The sequence below is a fragment of the Photinus pyralis genome, unplaced genomic scaffold, assembly GCF_008802855.1.
Source record: "Photinus pyralis isolate 1611_PpyrPB1 unplaced genomic scaffold, Ppyr1.3 Ppyr1.4_LG10, whole genome shotgun sequence".
Lineage (NCBI taxonomy): Eukaryota > Metazoa > Arthropoda > Insecta > Coleoptera > Lampyridae > Photinus > Photinus pyralis.
The window spans coordinates 2,211,720-2,238,468 of record NW_022170250.1 but is presented as its reverse complement, the minus strand read 5'-3'; the positions used below and the strand labels follow the sequence as shown (position 1 = coordinate 2,238,468).

The following is a 26,749-nucleotide window of genomic DNA, read 5'->3' as shown; positions in this document are numbered from 1 at the left end:
AGAAATTTTAATAAGTAAAACAGACGTTTCCAAGCTGAAATTCACCACTGCGAAGTTAGCTGTTGTGAGAGACTATTTTGCCACAGTATTGTAACGGTCCCCATTAGACTGTTACGATAATTTACTTTCACGCGTTAAAAAAATTACGCTATTGCTCGCATTTATCGTAATAGTTTTCAAACCAAACTTTCTTTAAGGTCAAAAAACAATGGTTCACGCCTTGAACTTTACACGTACTCTGTTCGGGTTCCTCGTAGCCACACACAATTTCTTCGTTGAATTGGAAATCACGTGACTCGTCACGAATTTTTAAACTGAATTCGTCTCACAAATCAAGATTCGCCCTGCGCTAACTTACAGGTGGTCGACTTCGCTTTTTTAAGCACTCGAATCGGCTGTCTACAAAATGCCGAACGGCTCGGCAGGAACGACCAAATTCCCACTACTTTACTTTTTTTATTGGCACCCATTCTGGGATGTACAACCTTTTCTACCAATAAAGGCTAGGTTGCTCGTCCAATCAGAACCCTAGATATCAATAACTCGACTTCGCGTGGAGAATACCGTTAAATCAGCAATTCGCACGGTACTGATGTTAGTTGTTAGTTGACACTTTATTCTAGCTTAATTCGTCCTATCCCACGAATGTCCGGCGCCCCAAGCGTTCGCAAGCATTTTGAACGACGGGACCGTATTCCAGGACCATACGCACATATACAAATTGGCAAAAGTTTAAGTAAAATTCGACCAAATAAAATCCGTTAAGGGGCTCCCGTTACACTTGCCTCTAAAATTCATATAGAAGATCGAATTGTATTAGGTCGAACTAGAAATGGATATTTCTGAAAGATTACAGCCTGGAGAGCTGGCAGAAGTGAGTAAACTTAAGCTACTTTGATCATAGGAAGAATATAGGGAGAGGGGTATGGAATTCACCCCAGCAATACCCCCGAGCGCTTGAAAATGTTATGATAGGTGCGGAGAAATGAACAGAATTTGAAAAAAAGTAGAATTCGAATCAAACAAAATTCGGGTTTTAATTTTATAATGGAGCTTGTTGGTCGCCTGATAGGTACTTCCTAAAAAGTGAATGCAGTAGTCAAGGAACACAGCTAAATGATGCATCGCACGATAAAAGTGCGAGGACCAACACGTCCTCAAGTGTTTCAAATGCGCTCGGAACAGAAGGGATAGTATCAGGAATAAATACAGTAATGGAAAAGTTGGTGTCGAATATTTCTTTTTTACCTGAAAAACCAATCGATCCGCTCTTTCTTTAAAATAAATTCATCAGATGACAAAAGAGTGAGGACGCACACTTCCTCAGGGGTTTTATATGCTCTTGGAATAGAAATCAATAGCATCAGGAGTGGTGAATAGGTTGCAAAATAGCGTCTGGGTATTTGATTCGTGTGATAGAAGTAGACTTTCATGTTCGTCAAAATCATGCCATCGGATGACTGCAGAATGAGGGCCTCCAAAACATCAGGAGCACAGCAATTGAGAGGTTAATTGCCAAAAATACCTGAAGTATTGTGTATTGATCTCATGCCAATGGATCTGCGTCTTCAGCAAATTAAATGTACATATTACATAACAGCAGCATGATGACAAATACCTCCAGAAAGTGCCTGGTAACAGGAGCACAGGAATAGAAAAGTTAATCGCCAAATAGCTTCTGAAGTTTGCGATGAAGGGCGACCTCTTTTACAATTCGATCTGTTGACTTTTGATCTCGTTTTTTCTCTGGACCTGTCAAGGGTAAAAGTAAAAAGATGACCGGTCGTGACAAAAAATTGACCGGTCTGGATAAAAAGTTAATTAGTCGAAATAAAAAATTGGCTAAAAGTAGAGTATGGAAACTAATTATAAACGTTTGGTTTGCCACATTTCATAATTACCTATTGCACCAAAGATGGTCAAAGCTAATTAGCTTAATTATGTAACATTTGCAGTCGTTTAATTTAAATAGATACGTATAAATTGACAAATTAGACTGTCTTGGGAATAAATGACTATGTTTAAACATTGAATAAAATTTTTTATTCAATGCTTTAAATTAGCGGTTGGTAACGAAAGATATTTGACATGGCAACATACAGTTAAATAGCTAATAAGGTAACGAAGGATATCATCTTTTTTCAACGCTTCCCTTTGTCTATTTGGGGGCCACCAAATAATTACGAAAAGCAGCAATGGACAGATTAAGAATATCACGCGAGTTGATGAAATCCACTTCTTGATTGACAATGAAACCTTCGTAGTCAATTGATTTTAATTGTCACATTTTTTATTTATGCCCCTTTTCAGAGTGTTCTAGAGCCATCTTCTCCTGGTAAGGACCTACACACAGATTATGAACCGCGTTGTGGTATCATGCAACATTACAAAGTTTTAAATAAGAACTTTTTCGTGACGAGAGCTTTCAGGGGTTCTACTGCTTTCTAGACATTTTTTTTTACTTTTCGTCTAGTTTTGGAAAGACCGCAGAAGTCTCTCGAAAGCTCCAGAAAAACTGCTAGGGCAACCGAAAACTAAGCAGTGCTTTCCACAACTTTATGATAATTTTCCAGATGTTTCTACACTCACTTTGTCCCGTAAACGACCTAGGAAGCCCTAGAAACCTCTCTAGAAGAGGTCTCTAGCTAGCGTCTAAGAGACGTAAAAAACCTACGAGATTTATGTTTTCTACAGTCTTGTAACTGTTTCCATATCTATAAATATGAGTGTAAATATTGGGAAAGAGGAGATAGGTTCTGTATAGGGAATGCAATACCGGGATCCCGCAGCATTTTTGCGGGATTAATCCCGCACATAAATGGAGCGGGATCCCGCGGGATTTGCGGGACTGAGGAATTTGTCGACCAAGTGGACGACTCTGTTTACTTTGTTAATGAAACGCATAACGGAGAAGTTATTATTTATATAATTGTTAAACTTTTTTCGTTAAAAATTTAGTATGATTTTTGAGGCACTTTAGAATTTCACCTTTTTGTGCTTTACAGGTGAGGTTTTTTTGAGTTCGAAGTTAGGCCGAAGGTACTTTTTTGTTCAATATTGTGATAATTAGCGACTTATTTTAATGCAGAAGTTAACCGCACAGAATTGCTTAGTTGCCAATTTATTTAAAGTTTTGTGGGATCCTGCAAATACCGGGATCCCGCGGGATTAACATCTAGCAATCCCTCAAATACCGGGATTGAGATTTTGCTCTGTACGATTCGATTTAACTATTCCTTGGAGAGAGTACTTCGCTGTATACGTTACTCCCTCATCTCTTGTGTCTAAGCATATACGAGAAGGGGGGTGGGTCCTTTAATTTGATGTTGGTCTGTATGAGTCGTTTAACTATTCCTTGGAGGAAGTACCTCATACAGTTTGATTGGCTGTATTACGTTGCTTGCTCGTCTCGTGTCCGCTGCCGGACGTAAGCAATACGAGAGAAGGGTTCTTGTAATTAACATACCTTCTATCCATGTGGTTTGGCTTGCTCTGGAAGTCTTTCAATATTAGAGGCCCTGCACCGGTACTAGTTCAGGGAACGACCTGAAAGACTCTCGAAAGTTTTATGAAACTCGCAGAAATGAACTTATAAAGGATTATCGTTGTTGTGTCCTGCCAAAGGTTTACAAAGCATCTTTAAAGCTTTCCAGGCCCTTTCCGTGCCGTTCCCGACCCATCTAGGTCGAGGATCGTCCATACGAAAAAATGTAGTTTAGAAAAACCAAACCCCCTGTATAAAAACTGTGTGAATTCTACATAAAAAAGTGCTCTGAGAAAGATTTTTATTTTCAACGGTATTCAAAACCCTAAGAGTCTGCAAGAGGAAACTTTTGGGTGCGTCTTCATGCTTTACGGGGCTTCAAAAGTTTTTAACAAACGTGATTACCACTTTTTTAAAGCTACAGTTTTTAAGAGTTTTATCAAGTCTCTAAAACCTCTAAGCCTCCAAAGGTTTTCAAAAGTTACAAAAGTATGCAATATGCCAATCTTAAATATCTATCAAAAATCTTTTCAGAATTATGGGTTTTGGTTTAAAAGACTTTAATTGGCGATTAAAAGCATTTAATAGAAAGTGTTTCCTAATTTAAGTGAACTTGTTTAAATGTTGTCTAGGTCATTAAAAATTTATATATAATTTGCAATACCCTGTACACTAATAACATGTTTGAAGTTTGTAGGTTATGTCATCAAGTGAGAGGTTATGTTATTAAACACTTTTGAAATTAAAAGTCGATAAATGGACAGAATTAGCGACGATTTGTGCACTTTGTAACTGAGTCCCCTCTTAAACTGGCCCAAATTTAACCCATTTGATTACAGTTGCAAGAGCACGACCAAAAAGTACACTTGCCCACAGTGTCAGGCGGATTACTGTTCGATCACCTGCTTTCAGTCAACCGCCCACATCGAATGCGCCGAGTCCTTTTACAAAAGCTGCGTGCTCGAGAATCTACCGACTGGCCCCTACGACGATGAGGAAGCGCGTCAAAAATTGAACGAGATGTTTCAGAGGCTGCGCGACTACGACGAGGAAGACCCGTTGGATTCGGACGACGACGAGGAGTGCGAATCCCTGGCGACGCGGCTGAAGAACGTCGACCTCGACGACACGAAGGAAGTGTGGAAACGTTTGACCGGCGACGAACGTCAGGAGTTCGAGGCGTTTTTAAAGTTGTTCGTGCGACATTTCGACTGTACCTTCTAAAAGTGCTCTGTTTTAGGTCGGGCGATGTAAGCAAGTTGGTTCCGAGGTGGACTCCTTGGTGGTGCCCCGCGAAAATTCAGGAAGTCGGCGAATTGCAGAAGCAGTCCGCTCCCCCCTTACTTGAGAACATCGCAAAGTTCAGTTCGCTAACGGTAACCGCTTCGATTTTGAAAGCTAGCTCACTTTAGAGGTTTTTTAGAGCAAACCACCCGCAGAAACCGTTCGGTATAATTTGGTAAACATCGTATGCGCATATGTCTTTACTGCCAGATATTTCAACGGTGATTATTACGAGTTTTTAGGGGAAGCGGTGGGTTGCGTGGTTTATCTGTCGCTGTGCTTGAAGGAGAATAAAAACTACAGTGGTTTTGAGGAGGCGGTCGATTCCGTTCAAGAGGAGTGCTTAAAGGTTCGTTTCTAACACTTTAGACTTGAGGTGTTGCATTTGTGTTAGTTGACCTGATTAATTAATTTGCTTTTAGAATGACTGGATTACTGTCGATCACGAAAACATGGAAACCATGAAGAGTGATGTCAACGTTATACTGAAGGGTCGTGCCACGGACAAAAACTGTTTCACATTAAGCGCCCTTTCCGATCTGTACAGGTTGATAGCGGCGCTGATGAAGGAGAAGCAAGGCACTGGCAATACTTTCTTGCAAAACTGCCCGAAATATAAACTACCAAAGAGAGATCTAAAACTATATTTAAAGAAGCTCGAATATCTCTTATCGTACACTATGTATTTTGATAAAACGACTGCACCATAACTACGTTATTTTCTTCTAATCCCATACTTCATTACAGCGTAAATGCGCCAGACGTGACTCGATGCTGACGTTATCGTAAAAGTTCCTTTTCCTACACAAAAGACCCATTAATCGTTTTTGCGGTAAATTTAAGGCTTTCGCGTGTCCCGCCGACTGTTCCTAAATGAACAAATTTAATTCGCGTGCTTCGCCCACCGGAAGTTACTTACGGGGGTAAGGTACGCGTGTCGTAAATAGAACATGTTCTTCTCTTCGATTTCGAAGTCGGTTTTCAACTTCCAGTAGTCATCTTTCGTTACCGGTTTTGCTTTTCGATTTTTTCCACGAAAGGGAAAACTGTTCGGTAGCGACTTTCGGCCGAGAAGGTAATGAAAAAGACGCATTTTATTGTAATTAAAGGCCGAATAACAATCTGAACATTTAAAGTTAGGTTATGAATTATTTACAGTACTCGGTACGGTGTTGCCAACTGTTCTGTGTTAAAGGTGCGTTTACACCACGCCACTTTCCAGGCTTTGTGTATACTCTGGAAACCGTTGATTTCTAGCGCTTATAAGGTGTTATTAATACTGTACAACGAACCTCTTTTATCCTTTCTGGAGCTTTAGAGCCCCTTCGCTACAATGTTGAGCAGTTACATAATTTTCAGTATCTAGTGTCTGAACTGCGGTGAGCAGGGCCACTACAAGGGTAACTGTAAGAACGGAAAGAGGTGCGCCATATGTGCGGAAGAAATTGTTTCTTGTTATTAGTGTTATTTCCTGTGAAATATAATAATCAATTGTACATAGATAGATCACGTGTTTAAATTTACGTACCGGTGCATTCACCAGGGACGCTTACGTCGGTTTTTGCTTCATGTTCAAATGTACATAATTAGTCTTCATAATGGTTAAGAAATGTTTAATAGTCTTGAAAGGAAACGGAAATGAAACATCCTGTATACACAATGTTACAAATAGGGAATGCAATCTCGCAGCAAAATCTCAATCCCGGCATTTGCGGGATCATTAGATGTTAATCCCGCGGGATCCCGGTATTTGCGGGATCCCGCAAAATTTTAAATAAATTGGCAAATAAGCAATTTTGTGCGGTTAACTTCTGTATTAAACTAAATCGCTAATGATAACAATCCTGATAACAATATTGAACAAAAAGTACCTTCAGTCTAACTTAGATCTCAAAAAAATCACCTGTAAAGCACAAAAAGGTGAACTTATAAAGTGCCTCAAAAATCAAAGTACATTTTTAACGGAAAAAGTTTAACAATTATTTTAAAAATAATTTCTCCATTATGCGTTTCATTAAAGCAAACAGAGTCGTCCCCTTGGTCGACAAATTCCTCAGTCCCGCAAATCCCGGGGGATCCCGCTCCATTTATGTGCGGGATTAATCCTGCAAAAATGCTGTGGGATCCCGTGATCCCGTATTGCATTCCCTAGTTACAAAGATTTGCAACAATTGTATGTCGTGCTGCCTAACCCTAAAGGAACAAATGAAACGCAACCATCTGCACGAAATCTCGAATTATATGGGCGTCGTCAGATGCAACATCTCCAATACAATAAACTTGAAGCATTCGAAACATGCAAAGGTCAGTTATGATTAAAAGAACTTTTAAAAAAGACGACCACTCGAAGAAATTTTTAAATTGTCGATATGAAAGATATCAAGTAATTTTCGTAAAAATGCACCAATAACGGCGCGCGAAACCCGATAACTCCTCCCCCAAATCCAAATGTCGGTTTTCCGCTTGTGTATGTGTGTGATGTTTTGTTTGCTTGCAGACATGGATGTGTATTTGTGTAATTTGTAGTAATAATTTGACGGTAATTATAGCAAAATCGGGAAGGTCGCCGAGTAATTGATGACCTGCTGTCGGCGAAACGAATCACAATGGTCAAAGGTAATTGCAATGCAAATGGCCAATATAATTGCACTAAATCGCAATTGCAGGGCGCCGCGTGAAGGCTTTAGTAGCGAATACGTGCACCACGGGCGTACGGAATTGCTATCCGACCCGAAGAAAAGTCAAAAACGGGGGCGTCGTAAAGGACCTCGATAATTGCATAACCTCGTATTTTAATAAGGTGTTCGGTGCTAACGATGGCGTTTCTTTGACCGTCTCATTTTAGATAGTAGATTCCGACGATGATTTCAAAGACGACTGCAAAATTTCGTCGGGCTACGACGCGAAGGAGGCCCTCTTGATGGTCGTCGAAGGTAACCCCCTTAAGCGACGTCGATATTTCCCTGACCTTCCCAGTTTTAGAGTCGATCCTCAACTCGACAAGCAGAGCATCGACCCCTCACCGTATCCAACTCAATTCGGACGAGGATAAAAAGTTCGTCAAGGGAAACCTGATCAGGTGAGCTCGTTTGTCGGTAGCGTCGCGGTAACCGTCTCTCTCGCTTTTAGGAGCAACTTGAACGGGAAGTTGGCGGTAGAATCGATCGATAATCACAAGTTGACCGAGTATTTTCCAATACGGAGATCGGAACGTAAGACTAAACGGACGGTTCTCGAGGAGAAGCGGAAGAATTTGGAGCAGCTTTTGAGGGATGGTATCGAGGAAGGATTAAAGGTAGCTCCAAAACCAGAGAGTAGATTAGTAATAAAAGTGACTTGCTGGTAATCGGCCATTTTGGTAGTATTCAATCACCATAGAAGGCCATGTTTGAACTGCTAAATTGGCAAACTTCAAACTCTGAAACCCATGTGAAGTTAGCAATAATGATACAATATACATACGAATGGTTCAATTGTATGTGATTTAGTGGGTGTTCAAACACTCCTACATGGAATTGATCCATTCATATGCATATTTGTTCACAAGAAATATGCAAAATCTATTGCTGGCTTCCCAGTGTTAATTACAAATACCAAACTAATTTTTTTTTAATTACATTTACTGTCCCTTACTGAAAGTTTACCCTCTTGCGCTTAGTGCTATTCTTAAGGGAGGATTTGACGAAATTGTGCTGTGCTACGATAATAAGCAAAAATATTCTGCATATTGTAAATTATGGTGAATTATACAGGGTGCGACACTCAAATTAGTGGACCAAAATGACGTATGGTTTTTCAAATATTTTAATGTTCATAATTATAAATAATTCATGAAGCCAAAGACAACAGCTCAATTTTTTAACATGCATAAGTAATTATGTAGTTTCGTATTAATTAATTAATAAAGATATTTCAAAAACCAATGCAGATAGGTATTGGACATTATTAATGAAAATTACCACCATTACACCATGTAAATAAACTGTTATATATTAGATAGAAGAAAAGACGAGAGAAAAGATGTTTATCAAAATTTTAGAATTTTTTATTACGATTCGATTTTTCTTTGAAACTATAACTTTTTCGTTGGTGTTACATACAGGGTGTCCATTTTTGGAGTGCCACTATCTCGCTTATCTTAAGAGATGAAAAGTTGATTGAATGAGGAGAAAGCTGTGAATTTTTGTGCTGAATAATAATCTGAAAAGTAATTAGAAATATCTTCCATAGTTTTGAAAATATCGCAAAAAAACGAAGATTTCTGATTTTAATTTTTAATTTTTTCATGATAAACAGACACTTTTATGGAGAATCCGGTTTTAAATAATTTTCAAGATGACAGAGAAACATGTGGCAACTTTATTTTTTTTATGGACGCCATTTTAGATTTTGACATTTTGAGTTTACATCTTCGGCTCTCTTTACAACGATGTATCACATATGGGGGTTAGTATAATCATTTTTCCTAAAAATACAATTTTCATTTTTTGCAAAGAGTGCTTTGGAAATAGAAAACGTTCTTTTGTTATAAACAAAAGTTTGACAGTTTGATCCATCTGTCCAGTTGAGAAAATTCGATTTTCAACCGAACAGAATTAAATTACTTCTTTTCTGATCGACAAAATTTGTACAATAGAGTAGTATTAGTGTGTACAGGGTGGTCCAAATTGGGCACTTTCTTAATGAAACGCCCATTATTTTAAAAAATTGACCTAGGTGTCTGAAGTTCATTTTTAAATGGAAAATCACTGGCGCAAACAGAATTGAGCTATCTCTAATCTTCGGCCGCTAGGGGGCGTTTCTCGAATTTAGTCTACTTCTTTAATGCTTCATACCTTTCAAGATAATTGATTGTTGCAAAATCTTTCTTAGAGCACTTTTTTATGTAGAATCTATCGCGATATGCAGTTTTTATACAGGGTGTTTGGTTTTACTTGTATGACCCTAAACTACATTTTTTCATATATTTTGGAGTTTTTGAAAAAAAAGTGTAAAGTTCCCTAAATTTTTATGCATCACTTGTATTATATTTCTATTTTAGACATTAAAATGTTTTTATTACAGACAAGGTCTCCATGGTGAACAAAAGATGGTAGCACTTGAATTATATTCTATTTTAGACATTAAAATGTTTTTATTGCAGACAAGTAGGTCTCCATGGCGAACAAAAGATTTGTTTAAAACTTGGTTATCTGCATTATTTATTTGTTTTATTCACATGGATTTTCACGTCCTTTCTTTTTTGTGTGTTATTTGAAACTAATAAAAATTTCCAAATGATGAAGAAATTGCTATTTTAAACAATTCGCCATGGAAACCTAGATGTTCGCTGTAAAAATATTTTAATGTATGAAAAGCAATATTGTAAATAATATTTATTATAAATACAAGTGATCCATCAAAATTTAGGGAATTGTATACTCTTTCCAAAAACTCCAAAATATAGAGGGTGGTCCATATGAAAAGATGTAGTTTAGGGTCATCTAAGAAAAACGAAACACCCTGTATAAAAACTGCGAATCGTGAAAGATTTTACATAAAAAAGTGCCCTAAGAAAGATTTTGCCAAAATCAATTGTTTTTAATAAGAAATGACTACATTCGAGAAACGCCCCCTACTGACCAAACGATTAAACATAGCTGAATTCTGTTTGTGCCAGTGATTTTTTTCTCTTTAAAATTGAGCTCCTGACACCTAAGTGCATTCTTTTCTATCTTAAAATAAAGGGAGTTTGTGTAACAAAGTGTGTAATTTAAACCATCCTGTACAGGGAAGGTATGCCAACTCCCTAGCTCGGCCCGACGGCCAATTCTCAGGTACCAGGTGCTACAGGTACATAAAAATTGTACTCACTTCTTACAGTTGAGCCTTGATTTTTATCTATGATACTTAGGGAGCTATTTTAATAAGTTCCAATACCATTCGTAGGGGTCAAACATCCCTTAAGCGTATTTAAAGTGCTTAATAATTTCATTAAAGATTAATGACAATTTTGAGATGTTCTTAGATCAATCCTCTGGGATAATTCGCTGGAAGCGTTGCCATGGATGTGCGCGCGGGCGTTGAAAAGTTCGCCGCTTCCAGACGGTCGGACTTAGGGCGTCGAGGCGCCGGCGAGGGGGGGGGGTAGGGATAGTTGCCGCAACTTTCCACTGGGCCGAAAAAATTCCTCCGGTGATTATCGGGGTCGACCTATCAACCCCGGGGGGGGGGGGGGGGGGGGGAAAACGCGCGTTTTGGAATAACGCGGCAGGGCGACGTGATTTCGGCACGGAATCTGCGTACGCACCTGCGGTCGAGTTTTTTCTTTCTTTTTCCGTTTAGAACGCGACGGTTACGTGGAGGACGGCGCCCTAATAAAATTTCTCCCGAGGCTCTGCGTAAGTCACGTGACCGCTTCAACATTTTTCGTTTAATGACGTCACGCACGAAGGTTGCCGAAGGCGCTGTTAACGTCGTTTTCATTAATTTTGCGTTTATTTTAAAGCGGAAAGTATCGAAAGAGGTCTGAAAAATTCGAAAAAAGTGAGAAATGTGGTAAAACGGGTTTCGGAAAGGTCAGCTTTAAGTGCCCCTTCACACTAGGCGACTTACCAGCGCTGTTTAGTCGCCTTGCTGCTGACGGAGCATTGGTTTATATGGAAACCTTAACCCGGGGCGATACGAGCATTTGAACTACTTTTAGGGGAATTGTCTTAGAGTTCTGGAATTTTGTGCAATAGGTAGCCTATACCTGGGTGGTGGGCCGGACGGCCATCAAATTTTGTCGTCTTAAGGGGGCCCAACCACAGCATACCCAACTAAAACTTTCTCCTGCAAAATTGGTCCTTGCTTTTTTAATTGAAATAACCAAACCCCCTGTTTTGTTTCAGGTGACTTACTTTGAAGGGAAGGGCCGCGGCGTGGTTGCCGCCAAACCCTTCAGTCGGGGCGATTTCGTGGTCGAGTACAGCGGCGAACTGCTAGATGTCACTGCGGCAAAAATTCGAGAAGCCAAGTACGCCGAAGACGAAACGACAGGGTGTTATATGTATTATTTTAAGTATTTAAATCAGCAATACTGGTAAGTCGCTCCTTTTTTCCCTGTTATCCTGGTGACTTGTTTTTTTTAGCATTGACGCTACCGCCGAATCTGGACGCCTGGGTCGATTGGTCAACCACTCGAGGAACGGCAATCTGATCACCCGGACGGTATCGGTCGACGGTTATCCCCACCTAATACTTCTCGCAAAGGACGATATCGCCGTTGGCGAGGAGATAAGTTACGATTACGGAGATCGATCTAGGGAATCTTTAAAGAATCATCCTTGGTTAGCGTTTTAGTAACTAAATTTGTGTAATCGCAACGTTTTTTTAGTACAACATTTAGCTCACTGCCTTAACAAATATAAATTATTTATAGGCTATTCCAAATTGAATAGTTAGCAGTAGTAATTTTGTTTTAGTATTGTAGGTTATGTTAATTTTTGACATTTATTTATTTCGCCGACTGTACCACGTTTTAAAATAATTTTTTTTTTGCCATATATCGTCCATGTGTTCATTTATAAAATTTTATTCCATTTCGAAAAATATTCCTGAGACATGGACAGTGAGATCGTCGTTCGCAATATGGCTAAAAAAATTCTGGATAATTGATAAATAAAAATGAAATTGATTGAAAAGGGTATTATTCTGCTAAAACCTTAGGGACAGAAATGAAAACCACTGCAGTGTCGGTGCCGAACGAGGGGCAGCCTACCAGTAGAGGAGTCTGATTATACATTTATGTGTTTATTCATTTGTGCTGTAACTGCTTCCAATTAAAGATTTAGCGACCTTGTGTGACAAGTGGATTGTCTGACGTAAAAGTAAGCTTTCCTAATTAAATCCAATTCAAGATTAATTTATTTTTGAGTTTCAGAAATCGAAATTAATTTTTTGAGGACCCTAGACACACTTGGAGTCGGTGCCGAACGAGGGTGAGGTGTACCTCTCGGAGGGGTAGGTCACGTCAGCACAATTTTGTAACATATATGACTCAATAAATTGATGATATAAAATGTATTGCCAAGTGTATTATTTTCCCTTTTTTGTATTTAAATTGTACAAAAAACCTTACAATTATCCCGCAAGGGCATTCTTTCGGAGGGTGACTGGTGTGATCACACATGTATCCTAGTCGTCTCTCTTCACGTAACGCTCTGCAACTTTTCAATGTTGCATCCTGGTCACAGCATCAAAATCATACGACTAAGTTGAAAAGAGAGCTGTGCAGCTGCCTTTCAATTGTTTTCCTAGCGCTAGGTCACTCTAGAATACTCAAAAAACCTAGAAAACTACAATATATTTGAAAGGTTTGACTACTCTGGAAGTTTTCATAATTAATCTTATGTACGTGAGCTCTACGCACACAGTGTATTGTCTTTACGCACTATTTTTTCCTTATACAAACTCCATTTTCAAGTACAGAAATGCAAATAGGGTTCAAGGATATTGAAAGCACCTTCTTTCGTATCATGTTCTCCTGGTACAAATTTCCCCTTAAAGGACTATAATGGAATCACAACATTTATAAGTGATTGCATCAGGTTCGCTTTTAAAAATTGTATAAATATCACAAAAACGCAAGAAGGTGTAAGATTTGTATCTTCCTTCTTATTATGTTCTCCTGATCCATAAGCTTCTTTTTTTTAAATTTGGATATCAGAAATACAACAAATTTAAAGTTGATTGGCGTTTTCTCCTATTATGCACTCCTGTACTATATAATTGATGAGGATCACAGACACTCAGAAGGTGTTAAATATTTTCCTAAGTGTTTTTTAGGTTATGCCTTCCATTTAAAAATCAAAGTTCGTATTATGTTCTCCTGGTACAAACTACTTTTGTATCACAAAGACACATATGTAATCCTTCGTAAAAACGATTGTATCATAATCGAAGCAACAACAAAAAAAGAAATGTATAGTGGCAGACATATATCTCTATGATATTAATACCCGTTTTAGAATGTTGTATAAAAGGGTCACAAAAACGAAGGAAGGTGAAAATTTGTTAATAAATATCTTTTCATTTGTTGTCAACAAATTGAGATACCCTTCCTTCGTATTATGTTCTCCTAATCCAAATTTGGTATATTTATCCCTATTAGGTTAAGCAATCGGAAACAGGTTCAACAAACTCATTGAGACAAAGGTTCGCTCGTATAGTATATGTTCTCCGACATAAATTTACCATTAATATGATTGTATCAGGATCACAGAAACTCGAGAAAGTACAAAATTAGTTTAGTAAACATCTGCTCATGTATTACATTGTTCTGTTATAAATCTCTTGCAATTATTGAGAGATGCATTAATATTACACGTTCTCCTGATGCAAACAAGATCGCAGAAACGCGATAAAGTTAAAAATGCATTCGAAAAGCACCACACGAATCATGTTCTCCTACTATGTGTGTCTATTATAATCATGGTTGCATATGAGTTACAGAAACTCGGGATGTTAAGCTTTTCTCTTATTCTGGTCTCCTGGTACAAACTCCTTTCTTGCAAATCAGTATCACAGAAGCGCAAAAAAGTTGAAAATATTATCTTCTCTCTTCGTATAAACCCTCATTTTTAAATCAGAATTTATTGAGAGACATGTTAGTATTAGGAGCGCATACCGGAAGAGAATAGGTACGTCTCTAAATAAATTTAAAATTCTTTTTCATTTCTGTAATCTTATTTTTTAATAGAGACTCTTGTATCAGGAAAACATAATAAGCGATTTCAAAAGAGAAGATTGTACACGAGTAATACATTACAAACTTTTTCCCTAATGTGATATTGAATATTTTTAAGAGAAGCTCATATTTGCAAGGTATTTGGCAATAAATATCCAATTTTGCGTTTCTATGCTCCTGGCTATTCAGTACACAATACGAAAGAACCACTCAATTTAAAGCGTTTTGCATTTCTGCAATCCTGATTTTGACAAATTATGAATCTGGTATCAGGAGAACATAATAAAAGTGAGAAAGTTTATTTCTACGTACTTGCGTTTCTGCGATATTTGTACAATTTTTCAGAGACGCCCGTATCAGGAGAATTAGAAAGATGTTCATTTTACACTTTTGCGTAGCTGCGGTCCTGATGCAATCATGTGTCAAAGGGAAAGCTTGTATTAATTCTGGACGTGAGAAGGATCTCTATAGTTCTAATACATCACTTTTTAAGAAAAAATCAGGAGAACATGCGAAAGAATGTATTTTTCAATATATCCTGAGAAATGCTCGTATCAGGAATGTGCTTGCGTTTACATTTTAGACGTTCTTTGCGCTGCAGGAAATCGAATACGTTGAAAAGCATTGAATAAAAATAGTGTTTTTTATTCAATGGTTGAAAGGTACTTACAGATATAATTTGTCTCGCATTTCTATGATCCTGATACCTAATTTTTTAGGAGAAATTTTTATCGGGAAAATATAATTAGGTACCTACATACTGATACAAATGGAAGATTATTAGGAAAACTTAATGCATCTCTGGGGCCCCGATTTCTTAATGAAATAATGCTAAGGGCCACGTTTTGAATTCCTGCGAGCCTGATTGTGGAAGGAAGGGCTGCTATCACAGGTAAATATAACTTTATTATTGTTTACCTACTAAGTATAGTAAATATGCAATTTTAATTTTCCGGTTTGAATCCTGTGTGTAGTGTACAAAGAACAAGACGTCATTTGGCGTCCTTGTTTAGCTAAAAGGGACTTTTTTTTTATTCAAATTAGAAAATATGTTTAACAAATCTAACGATTTCTTAAATTAAGGTACAGTAATAAAGGGGTTAGGAACAGATCAGTACTCGGTATAGGTTTACTCTTTCAACCCAAACGATCTTGCAATTGTACGCTCTTTGTGCTACCGTGCTTAACAAACTGATGATCGACGTTAATGAATCGTTTAAGGCGTGTACCATCGAAGGGAGAATCTGAGCCGGGTGGGTAAAGACGCATCTAGAAATATAAAAAGTTAAGTCACCCGGAAACGTCCAGATGAGTGCGAAAGAGGCGCGTCCGCCTTGTTTGATTTAAAAAAAGCGCGGCAAATTTAAAATTTCCCGCGCTATTTCGGACCAATCATGACGGACTTTGCGACAAGATCTAGAGACAAGCGCTACCTACCTAATCGTTGCTCTTCACTGTATTTTAAAGCGATAACAATGCACAGGGTGGATCAAAAATTATGAATGGTTAGGATAGATCGAGATAAACATAGAAGTGTCTTAGAAATACGTTAATAAATAAAGTAACGACTGCCGCCACCAACTGCTACCCCCATGAATTAAAATAGCAAATGAGTATGATACAAAGTGTGAGGGATGATAATGGGCCATTATTGATTATAGCTTTAGTATCCAGCGTCCTTATTAATATCCGCCAGCTGAAGCTTTTTAATGCGCGTCTGAAAAACAAAAAAAATATCATCACTTTTTCCACTTTCGATGGTGATATTTACAAGTGCAATTTCACTTTAAGCTTTCCATTACGCAAATGTAAAATAAATGGATTACCATAATTCGATATTTCTCCTTGCACGCGTAGTCGCTTTCGTCGACGTCCTGGTAACAATCGCTCTTGTAGTCTTCGGGAATTTCTTTTCCCTCAAACTCGCACAGTTTTTTCAAAGGTCGCGCTCTAGAAATTAGGCGATAAGTCGCGGTAATTAGCCGAGTGGATCGCTTACTTCACCATTAGCTTATCCATCGATGTGGGCTTGTGGATTGGACAGTAAAAAACATCTGGCGTTTTTTGGTCGAAAACTATGCTTTTTCGGAGCATATCCTTCTTGCAGAACACCTCGACTAGTAGAACTAATAAAATAAGGGCGAGCTTCATGTTTGGCTGCGAACAAAACGCGCGGTGTTAATATTGAAATCACCCACACACCCAATACAACCTTTATTGTAATGGATTATCACAGAACTGCAAGACCCCTTCTACCCACCTGACCTGCTAATTAGAAATTGGCACTTTCTTTAAAAAAAAAACAGCAGCTACCACTACAGACACACAAAGAAGTCTTTAACTTTCTGAATGAGTGACGCGATTTATTTCAAGCACTTGCCGAACTGGTTTACAGTTAACAAGCGATGACGTCACCTTCACCTTCACCATTGCCTTCTTTGTAAAAGTGGGATCTCGATGGGTCCTTTTTGCCAACCGGTCTAGTGCTACATTCAGAAAGTGTGACGCGTGGGAGACTTTAACGTTGCACAACAACGCTCAAATTAGGATTCACCAGCGACCTTTACGTAAACAACAAAAGTAAATACAGTGTTACGTGATACTACTTTCTTTCACTTCACCGTTCGCTTATTGTGTATTGCAGGTATTTGATTTCAAGGTAAATTCCTTGAAGTTACGTTCTTTTATGACAATACGCTGGCAGGAAGACCTTGGTACCGTCCTGTTGTAAAAATTCGAAATATATGCATTCTTTCTATTTTTAAATATGAGGAGGCGTCCATACAGTAAACAGGATGACCTAAAGCCCACACAGTTTGCGGAAACCTAGATTTTTTGACAAATGTTAAATCAGAAAAACATCTAAGCACCAAGTTATCGAGATATTCAACAAAATTTCATTCAGTTTAATGGAACACCCTGTATATTTTGTATTCAGCTAAGCTACAAAGTATTGTAAATCCCCGTGGCGAAGGGGGTGAGGGGGGATTGAACATTTTGAGAGAGTCTTTAAGGATGTGTAACGCAAAGAACGAGTTAATGAGGCGTGAAATAATAAAGGCAAGTGAAGCATGGTAAAAGAGAAAATGTGAAAAAGAGGCCCGAAGATGTAAACAAAACGTGAGGAGGACAGTGTAGGAGATGCGGAGGAAGAGGTAAATCAAGTATGAAGGAGATGCGTATGAGATATCATATAGAAACGTGAAGGAATTGCAGTGGGGATTTGAGGAAAAAGGCGGAAATAAGACGCGAGGAAGGCAAAAGGAAGGAAAGGAAAAAATTCAAAGGGCTGTAACTTTTGAACTAGTAGCCCAATCTTGGAACTGTTTGAAATTATCGATTCTACAGGCCACATTCTATAAGAACAGTTTTTTTCCGGGTCGATCTGAGACAATTTTTTTTTCGGGGTTCAAAAAATGGCATAGTATAACCTTCCTTTTTTACCAAAAATTGACTGCACCAAAATTTCTCGGGAAAACACTTTTTCTTATTAATTTGGGTGCGTAGAATCCAAAACAATTCGTACTTTTTCGATCAGACTTCTCAATCAAAAGTTATAGACTAGAAACCAATTTCAAAAAAAAATTCAAAGGGCTGTAACTTTTGAACTAGTAGCCCAATCTTGGAACTGTTTGAAATTATGGATTCTACAGGCCACATTCTATAAGAAAATTTTTTTTCCGGGTCGATTTGAGACAATTTTTTTTTCGGGGCTCAAAAAAAGGCAGTGTATAACCTTCCTTTTTTACCAAAAATCGACTACACCAAAATTTCTCGGGAAAACACTTTTTCTCATTAATTTGGGTGCGTAGAATCCAAATCAATTCGTACTTTTTCGATCAGACTTCTCAATCAAAAGTTATAGACTAGAACCCAATTTCGAAAAAAAATTCAAAGGGCTGTAACTTTTGAACTAGTAGCCCAATCTTGGAACTGTTTGAAATTATGGATTCTACAGGCCACATTCTAAAAGAAAATTTTTTTTCGGGTCGATCTGAGACAATTTTTTTTTCGGGGCTCAAAAAAAGGCAGTGTATAACCTTCCTTTTTTACCAAAAATCGACTACACCAAAATTTCTCGGGAAAACACTTTTTCTTATTAATTTGGGTGCGTAGAATCCAAATCAATTCGTACTTTTTCGATCAGACTTCTCAATCAAAAGTTATAGACTAGAAACCAATTCGAAAAAAAATTCAAAGGGCTGTAACTTTTGAACTAGTAGCCCAATCTTGGAACTGTTTGAAATTATGGATTTCTACAGGCCCACATTCCAACTAACTAGTAGCCCAATCTTGGAACTGTTTGAAATTATGGATTCTACAGGCCACATTCCATAAGAAAATTTTTTTTCCGGGTCGATCTGAGACAATTTTTTTTTCGGTGCTCAAAAAAAGACTGTGTATAACCTTCCTTTTTTACCAAAAATCGACTGCACCAAAATTTCTCGGGAAAACACTTTTTGTTATTAATTTTGGTGCGTATATAATCCAAAACAATTCGTACTTTTTCGATTAGAAGATGCAAAGGAGTAGTGAAGGAGACGCGATGGATTTTTGAGGAAGAGAAGAAATCGTAAAGGGGCCGAGAACAATGCCCAATCGTCCCAATTTGTCCTCTTATTTCCTCTCGCCTTCCTCATACCTTTCTTGATTTCTTCAGCTGCCCTTTCCTCATCCTTTTCACCCTACCTCTTTTTGGTCCTCCTACACGCCGTAATCCTTTTTGTGTGATTTGCTTTTCTACCTACTAACCTACCATGTATCTCTTTCCACCGTTTCCTCTCCCCTCCCCTGCACAATGTACACTTTCTTTCTGATCTACTTTTTTCTATGCTCTATTCTTACTTGCTCTACAGTTTACCTTTCTCCCCTTATGCGATAGTTGTGTCCGTCTAACTCAAGAACGAAAAGAGAAAACCTTTGCTTACTGTTCTCCGTAACATCCCTTTCTTCTTCCTTAACAACCCTTCTTACTTTTTCTCATCTTACTCATCTTACCCTTTCCTTTTGGTATTCCGTGCTCCTCCACTGACAACGTACCTTTTTCTCATGATTTTTTCCACCTTCTGCTTTTGCTCCCATTCTCATCCTACTTTATTTCCTCTGCTTCCCCTCCTTCCCGTTTATACTCCTCTATATCCTCCCTTTCTTCTACTTTACTTTTCTTGTGTTACTTCTTCAAAAAGCATTTAGTATACAGGACACCTACAGCCATCTCCAATGTATAGTTTCTTCCTCTGTCTTTTTCTCCTTTTCTTTATTTTCCATCTTACTCTATAGCATATCCTCCTCTACTGCCAGTTTCTGATAGGCGTTTTCTTTCCTCAATTCCCTCGCGCTCTTTCTTCCTATATGTCCTTCCTATTGTCTTCATTCATTTTGTTCAGCTTCCACTCCTTTCCGTTTATACTCTTCTTTATTCTCTCTTTCTTCTTCTGCTTTGCTTCTTCTGTGTACTTCTTCAGAAATCATTTTGAATCTGTAAGTCCACAGGACAGCTACAACCATCTCCAATGTATAGTTTCTTCTTTTGTCTTTTTCATTTTTCTCGTCCTCCTTTTTTCCTTTGTCATCTTGTTCTACAGCATATCCCCCTCTACCGCCAGTTTCTGATAATCTTTTTTTATCTTCTATTCTTTCACTCTCCCTCTCCTTATCTCTTCTTCCTATTGTCCTCAATCCCTTTGTTCAGCTTTCACCCCTACCCGTTTATACTCCTCTGCACCCTCCCTTTCTTCTCCTGTTTTGCTTCTCCTGCGTTATTTCAAATCACAGGACACCTACAGTCCATCTCCCAATGTATAGGTTCTTCCTCGTGTACTTTGTCTTTTCCATTTTTCTCCTTCTTCTTTTTTTCCTTAGCCATCCTCCTCTACCGCCAGTTTCTGTTATTCTGTTTTTCTTTCCGCTATTCCCCTGCTCTCCCTTTTTTTCTATCTCCTCCTACACTGTTCAGGCGTGAGTGGTTGTAGAGTCAGCAGAGTCACAAGAACCTAGTCGTGCCTTCAGTAATTCGGCACCACTGACAATGGATTTTGAGAGACCTTTCTCTAGTACTTCCTCCGCTTTCTGTACTTCCTCCATCCTCAATTTCCTGCTCTTCGACTTTCTTCGTTTCTCCACCTGGTTCTGCTCTCCTTGCTAATTCTCTACTTTCTACACGCCTCCTTTATGGATCTATTCCCATCGTTACATGCCCTTTGTCTACCTATGTCTTCGCTTTCTCGTGGCTTTTCTTCTCAATTTCTTTAACATCCTTTTCTCACCTTACTTTCCATTCTCATCCTAATCTACTCCTATCCACTTCTTATCTATAAGCAATTGGAAGGAGTGAGAGGTGAAGTAGAAGCCCGACAAAGGCTTAGTAGCAGGCTTGAAGTGGGTAGACGTGAAGAATATTTGAGGAACATGTGAAGTGAACAAGCGTACGTGAAGGGGGCCAAAAAGACGCAAAAAAATGAATATGAAGCATGAAGAGATAGAAATGGAAGGAGGAGGAAGATATAAAGGATGTGTACAAAAGGGCTTGAAAGGAGGTGCAAAAGAATTTGAAAGAGGCAACATGAAGAAAATGAAGAGGCGTGACGTATACGTATCAAGCGCATGACATGGACTATAGGTACAATTTAAAGGTTGCGAAATTGACTATAGGTTGGTTCGCAGTGCTGCCAACACCACGTAGTATTGAAAGTGAAATCCCTAACGTCAAACGTTCAGCCATCTTTATACTATTTATGATTGTTGTTTACAAATCTCAATTTTAATCTAAAAAACTGCAACCGCAGAAGACATGGAGTCGCTAATCGGCTACGGAAGCGACGACGACTACGACGACCACTCGCACTCAAGAAAACAGGTACAGTACCGTCAAAGTAACTTATTCAAATCGCCCCCATAAATAATTCCATTACAGCACTCGTCCCAGGCCGACGCTAACTACGAGGAGGTTCAGATGGATCTAAGTGAGGTAATAGCTTTAGCATTAAATCAACCCTGAAAGGTGGTTGTGTATAACTAAAAAAAAAACCACGCGGAAAACCTACACCTAACTTCTCAGTAGATAATCGTAAACTTGCCACTCGTTCGTTGGTTTTTGTCATTTGAACGAGTGGCAAAGATTGGGTCGTAACGATCGCGCTCGTGTTGTCGCGAGTTTTCTTAAGTGCACGAACAAAAAGAGAAAGGGGCGCGTTCGTTACGACGTCCGTCAATATATTTTCATTTAAAGCTTGAAATAATTTATCTTGACGTATGATATTAACTCAATCTCTTGCTGTATTATTGGTAAAGATAAAGTGGTATCGAGCGTGAACGCCGCATGTGTCGACCAATGTTCTCATTCTGAACACAACCTCCTGCTACAATTCGGTGAGTACACGTACGCTGTCGGGCCAGGTAACGACAGCTACCTTAATTACATTTAGTTATTCACTTCCGAGCGAATTGTACAAAAAGGAGAGCCTCTGAGCCCCTTTTTATTGTTTTTTCTTTAGAATTTGAATGTCAAAAATGTATGTTCATGTACAGATTTTCGACTGGTCAGTTAATTACGGCTTGTTTTTCATATTAATTAAGGATTAAATGAAAGAGCAAAACTCAATTCTGGAGTGGGCGTGGTTTCAACTTAGGTCGCCATCTTTTTTTTTTATTTGTTTATTTCGTCTCCCAATCAGAGATAAAAGTGTTTCGTTAGGGCGCATAATTTGTGTACAAACGGCGCATAATAATTCGTTCGCAAAATTTTTTAAAAATAATATTTGCTTTTGCCGCTTAGTTTTTTTTCCAAACGGCGCATAATTTTACTGTGGACCACTAAGTTTCTATTAAAGAATGTTTGCTGTTGATGTACAAATTATTATACAAACGGTAAGTTTATATATAAGCTGCGCATAATAATCGCATCGAAAAGTTTGTCCTTTAAGGGCGCATAATTGGTGTATTTTTTCTGACTCGGTTTTTTTTAACATAAGTAAGTTCTACAGAGTGTTTATTATTGGCGCAAACATTTTTGTACAAACGGTGCATAATGTGCTTGATTTAGATGTAAAAAATAAGCTAACGTTATATTTACCATTAAGATACAAAACGCACAAATTTGTATGTAAACGGCGCATAAGAATCGCATCGATAATTTCTTTCTTTTAACGGCGCATAATCATTGTTTCTGTCCCAGATTAAAAAAAGGCATGTCATACTTACCTTTAAGATACAAAAATGCTAATTTTTATATAAAAGGCGCATAATAATCTCCTTTTTTCCCTTTAGCGGCGCATAATGGACGCCAGATTTTTTTAAAAACTGAAACCAGGTCGTATTTACTCTTATAACGCACAATTTTTTTATTCAAATGGCGACTCATCATTTTTCCAATAACGGCGCATAAATGGCGTCTTTTTTGCTTCAGTTTAAAAAAAATAGGCGCCAGATTTTCCCACAGATACAAAATACACTAATTTTTTTATAAATGGCGCCTCTATTTTTTCTCTTTGGCGGCGCATAATAGATATCTTTTTTTGGGACAGATTTTTTTAACTTAAACCAGGTCGTACTGACCATTAAGACACAAAACGCGCACATTTTTATATACTGCGCATAATAATCGCATCCATAAATGTTTGCTTTAACAGCGCATAATAAATAATAATAATATATTACGTGCTTTGCAAAACTTTATAATTGCCGTTTTGCTTCCGTTCCAGTTTTTTCTCTCCTTTCTCCTTTATTATCTCCTTTATTATTCTAATGTACCCATTTTATACCAATTTGTGTTTAATAATTAGTGCGCATAATAACCGTATCAGTAACTTTTCCCTTTAACGGCGCATAATTGGAGTATTGTTTTGTCCCAGTTTTTTTTGTGAACGTTATATTTTCCTTTAAGATAAGATGCAAAAATGTTTATATAAACGGCGCATAATAATCGTTTTTTTTTTCATTAGCGTCGTATAATAAATATATATATTTATATAATAATATATTTATTATACGACGTTAAATGAAAAAAAAACGATTATATAAACGGCGCATAATAATCGTTTTTTTTTCATTTAGCGTCGTATAATAAATATATTATTATATATATATATATATTTATAATATATATAAATATATTATTATATATATTTTCTCTTAAAGGCGCATAATTAGCGTATTGTTTCTGTCCCAGTTAAAAAAATGCACGTTATTACCCTTAAGATACGGCACGCGCAAAATTTGTATGTTAATGGCGCATAATAATCGCCTCTATTTTTTTCTTTGGCGGCGCATGATAAGACAACTTTTTCTGAGGCAGATTTTTGAAACCAGGTCGCATCTATTAATGTTACACAAAATGACAAAACGCACAAATTTTTGTGGCGCATAATAATCGCATTAATAATTTTTATGTAAACGGCGCATAACAATTTATTATGCGCCGTTGCAATTAAATTGAGCGCCTTGATCTTAATCAAACGTAAAACAAGTAGCGCGACTTTAATTACATTTGTGTTCGTTTCCATAGGAAATTACATTCGTATATTACTAATTAAGTTTTATGCGCTATTGTTACTCAATTGTGCGCCTTCAACTAAATAGAAAGTAGAGCGAACAAATGACCACAGGTCGAATGTCTGTACATTTGCGTTATTTCACAAACTGCCTACCAGTACTTTAAGTTTTAATTATAAAGCTGTAATATGTATATTCTGTATAGGTAAGACGACATTTTTCCTCAGGACTCGAACGATTCGGCAAAGTTCGATAAGCGCCGGCAATCGAAGGATTACCACTCGAAATACAAAGACGACGTGCCAAAGGAGAAGGATAAGTATAAGTACGAGCACGCTCGCTCCAGTCCGAAGTATCAAGATTCGCGCGGTAAAGATCCAAGCAGAGATCGTCGGCGGAGTAGAGATCGCGAGGATCGCCGAAGCAGAGATCGCGAAGATCGCCGAAGCAGAGATCGCGAAGATCGCCGAAGCAGAGATCGCGAAGACCGACGAAGTAGAGATCGGGAGGACCGGCGCAGCTGGGAGGACGATCGCGACCACAAACGGGACAGGAGTCGCGACGAGAAGGCGAGGTATCGGGACAATCGCCGAAGCAAAGATGATTACAAAGAAGATCGACACACATACAGAGCGTCAAGTCGAGAGAGGCACAGAAGTCGTTCGCCGAAAAGGTCAAAGCGGTCGAGCAGTCGGGAGCGAGTCAGGGGCGGCTACTCGAAACGTTTCGACCGTTCCGGCAACAAAATGGATCGCCTCGAAAAGCTAGGTTCGCATAACCTCAACTGTGCGTCTTAATTTTCTTCCACTCTTACCGTAGGCATAGACTTGAAACCTGGTGCTGAATCGGCGGGCAGCTCCGTAGAGGTTGCCGGCGACAAGGCTCAAGATAAGGACAGATTCTTCATGCCGGGCATCACCGGCAGATTCACCGAGCAGATACAGAGAAGAAAGATGCTGTGGCAGAAGAAAGATGCCGCGGCGCCCGCGATCGTAACCGCGCCGCCCACCCAAACGCAAAAGGTCTGGCAGAACACTACGTTCGCGCAGGACACCGACGGTAAGTGGCGGCCGCTTTAACGCATATCTTTAGGCGAATCCCGTAGGTAAAGTCGCGAATAAATTCAAGCGTCTGATGGGAATCAGGGGCAGTCAGCCCGGTGCCACTAAACCCGCAAACGACAGCCTGCGAAAACAGGAGGAGATGTTCACGTCAATGGAGGCGCAGTACGAGGTGGCGCGAACCGCAACCCACACGATGCGCGGTGTTGGGTTAGGATTTGGCGCTTTTCAGCGGTAGAGCTGTGTACTAATGTGTATGTTAGCAGATTACGCTTTGTTTTAATGTTATATTGATATAAATAAACTAGTGATACAAATCTTTTCTCGGCTGCTGACTGTTCCAAACTATCCAGTCCTTGAGGATGGCTTGTTGCAGAAATGACTATATACATAGAAAGTTCCGATAAATAAAATAAATTTCCCCCTGTGGGTCCGGGGGTAGAATTGGCCCACTCCCGCCCTGGAGATCGTAAAAGGCGATCAATGGGCGTTTGTCCACTTCCCGTACTTCTTTCCCTTGGCCTCCCTAGTTTCAGAAATAATAAATAAGACGATAAAAACATATTTTTTATTAAAAAATTGTATCAGGGTCACAGCAACGCATGGGGTATATTTACCTTTAAGATACAAAACGCGCAAATTTTTAAATAATTGGCGCATAATAATCTCGTCAATATGTGTATGCTTTAACAGCGCATAATTGCCGTTTTGTTTCAATCCCAGTTTGTTCTAAATACACGTCAAGTATTTTTATTTTATTTCTTATATATTTATTTTATTTTGTATATATATTTTTTATTTTGCCTTTATTTTTGAGTAGGCGGGGTTTCAGCCAAGGCTGGTCTACCAACTCAACTCATCTATACATTTACAAATATCCATGCCCGAACCCGGATTCGAACCAGGGACCCTTAGCACCACAGTTCAGCTTTAACTGAACTGCGCCACACGGATATATAAGTTTGTTTAATTTTAATGTATGTAACAGTCGGAATAGTTCCAGGGTTAAGTGAAAGAATAAACAGCGGTAGTCTTCGAACTTCGCCTTGTAGAAGTGCGTTATTTTATTCCTGTACATTTTTTTGGGGTATAATTAAAGGCAAGTCAGAACTCAGGTCTAGCCTGGTTAACTAATCGCACGGATTAAAATCAAGTAACGATTATGTTTATTATTATTATCATATTTGCGGTATTTAGTAAGATGAATGTTTTATTATTATTATGATTATTATTATCTCGCCTTCGGGACACTGCTCGGTTGGCATCGGTATAACTTTTGTGACCGAAACAGTATAATACGCTCCATAATTTTGGGCGAGCGGTTGATTTATGCCGATCTCGCATTCGGCTCGCTCGGCATTGGTATAAACTCTGTGTTTTGTGACCGAAACAGTATAACACGGTATAGAATTTCGAACGAGCGGTTGGTTTATGCCGATCTCGCCTTCGGTTCGCTCGATATTGATATGAACTCTGTGTTTTGTGACCGAAACAGTATAATACGCTCCATAATTTTGGGCGAGCGGTTGATTTATGCCGATCTCGCATTCGGCTCGCTCGGCATTGGTATAAACTCTGTGTTTTGTGACCGGAACAGTATAACACGGTATAGAATTTCGAACGAGCGGTTGATTTATTCCGATCTCGCCTTCGGCTCGCTCCATATTGGTATGAACTCTGTGTTTTGTGACCGAAACAGTATAACACGGTATAGAATTTCGA

The 26,749-nt window shown here is 38.6% G+C and overlaps 5 protein-coding genes across 7 annotated transcripts; 3 read left to right on the top strand and 2 right to left on the bottom strand.

The window, feature by feature from the left end:
* Positions 1-4,160: 4,160 nt before the first annotated feature.
* LOC116162316 (zinc finger HIT domain-containing protein 2) lies at positions 4,161-5,500 on the top strand. The gene is made up of 5 exons (XM_031475915.1): positions 4,161-4,272; positions 4,324-4,674; positions 4,725-4,860; positions 4,908-5,117; positions 5,191-5,500. The coding sequence occupies exons 1-5, from the start codon at positions 4,241-4,243 to the stop codon at positions 5,476-5,478; spliced, it is 1,017 nt and encodes a 338-aa protein (XP_031331775.1). The 5' UTR covers positions 4,161-4,240; the 3' UTR covers positions 5,479-5,500.
* LOC116162317 lies at positions 5,398-5,938 on the bottom strand. The gene is made up of 2 exons (XM_031475916.1): positions 5,688-5,938; positions 5,398-5,637 (listed from the first exon to the last, which is right to left on the bottom strand). The coding sequence occupies exons 1-2, from the start codon at positions 5,859-5,861 to the stop codon at positions 5,494-5,496; spliced, it is 318 nt and encodes a 105-aa protein (XP_031331776.1). The 5' UTR covers positions 5,862-5,938; the 3' UTR covers positions 5,398-5,493.
* Positions 5,939-7,201: 1,263 nt separating this feature from the next.
* Positions 7,202-12,580, top strand: LOC116162082 (N-lysine methyltransferase KMT5A). Its single transcript, XM_031475612.1, has 7 exons — positions 7,202-7,384; positions 7,435-7,568; positions 7,614-7,701; positions 7,751-7,847; positions 7,898-8,063; positions 11,641-11,831; positions 11,881-12,580. The coding sequence occupies exons 1-7, from the start codon at positions 7,375-7,377 to the stop codon at positions 12,089-12,091; spliced, it is 897 nt and encodes a 298-aa protein (XP_031331472.1). The 5' UTR covers positions 7,202-7,374; the 3' UTR covers positions 12,092-12,580.
* A 2,892-nt stretch (positions 12,581-15,472) lies between these two features.
* Positions 15,473-17,098, bottom strand: LOC116162226. 3 transcript variants are annotated; one of them, XR_004143518.1, is made up of 5 exons: positions 16,690-17,083; positions 16,477-16,634; positions 16,304-16,427; positions 15,915-16,194; positions 15,605-15,746 (listed from the first exon to the last, which is right to left on the bottom strand). XR_004143518.1 is itself a non-coding variant. In XM_031475778.1 (4 exons), the coding sequence occupies exons 2-4, from the start codon at positions 16,626-16,628 to the stop codon at positions 15,615-15,617; spliced, it is 408 nt and encodes a 135-aa protein (XP_031331638.1). In that variant the 5' UTR covers positions 16,629-16,634; positions 16,738-17,098; the 3' UTR covers positions 15,473-15,614. The 3 variants fall into 3 exon arrangements, 2 of the variants coding, with proteins under 2 accessions (XP_031331638.1, XP_031331637.1); XM_031475778.1 differs by lacking the exon at positions 15,915-16,194 and having other exon boundaries at positions 15,473-15,746; positions 16,738-17,098; XM_031475777.1 differs by lacking the exon at positions 15,915-16,194 and having other exon boundaries at positions 15,473-15,746; positions 16,690-17,092.
* A 4,069-nt stretch (positions 17,099-21,167) lies between these two features.
* On the top strand, positions 21,168-25,349 carry LOC116161042 (arginine/serine-rich coiled-coil protein 2). The gene is made up of 5 exons (XM_031474233.1): positions 21,168-21,333; positions 21,391-21,444; positions 24,194-24,734; positions 24,786-25,025; positions 25,072-25,349. Exons 1-5 carry the CDS (start codon positions 21,268-21,270, stop codon positions 25,263-25,265), a joined length of 1,095 nt encoding a protein of 364 aa, XP_031330093.1. The 5' UTR covers positions 21,168-21,267; the 3' UTR covers positions 25,266-25,349.
* Positions 25,350-26,749: the final 1,400 nt, after the last annotated feature.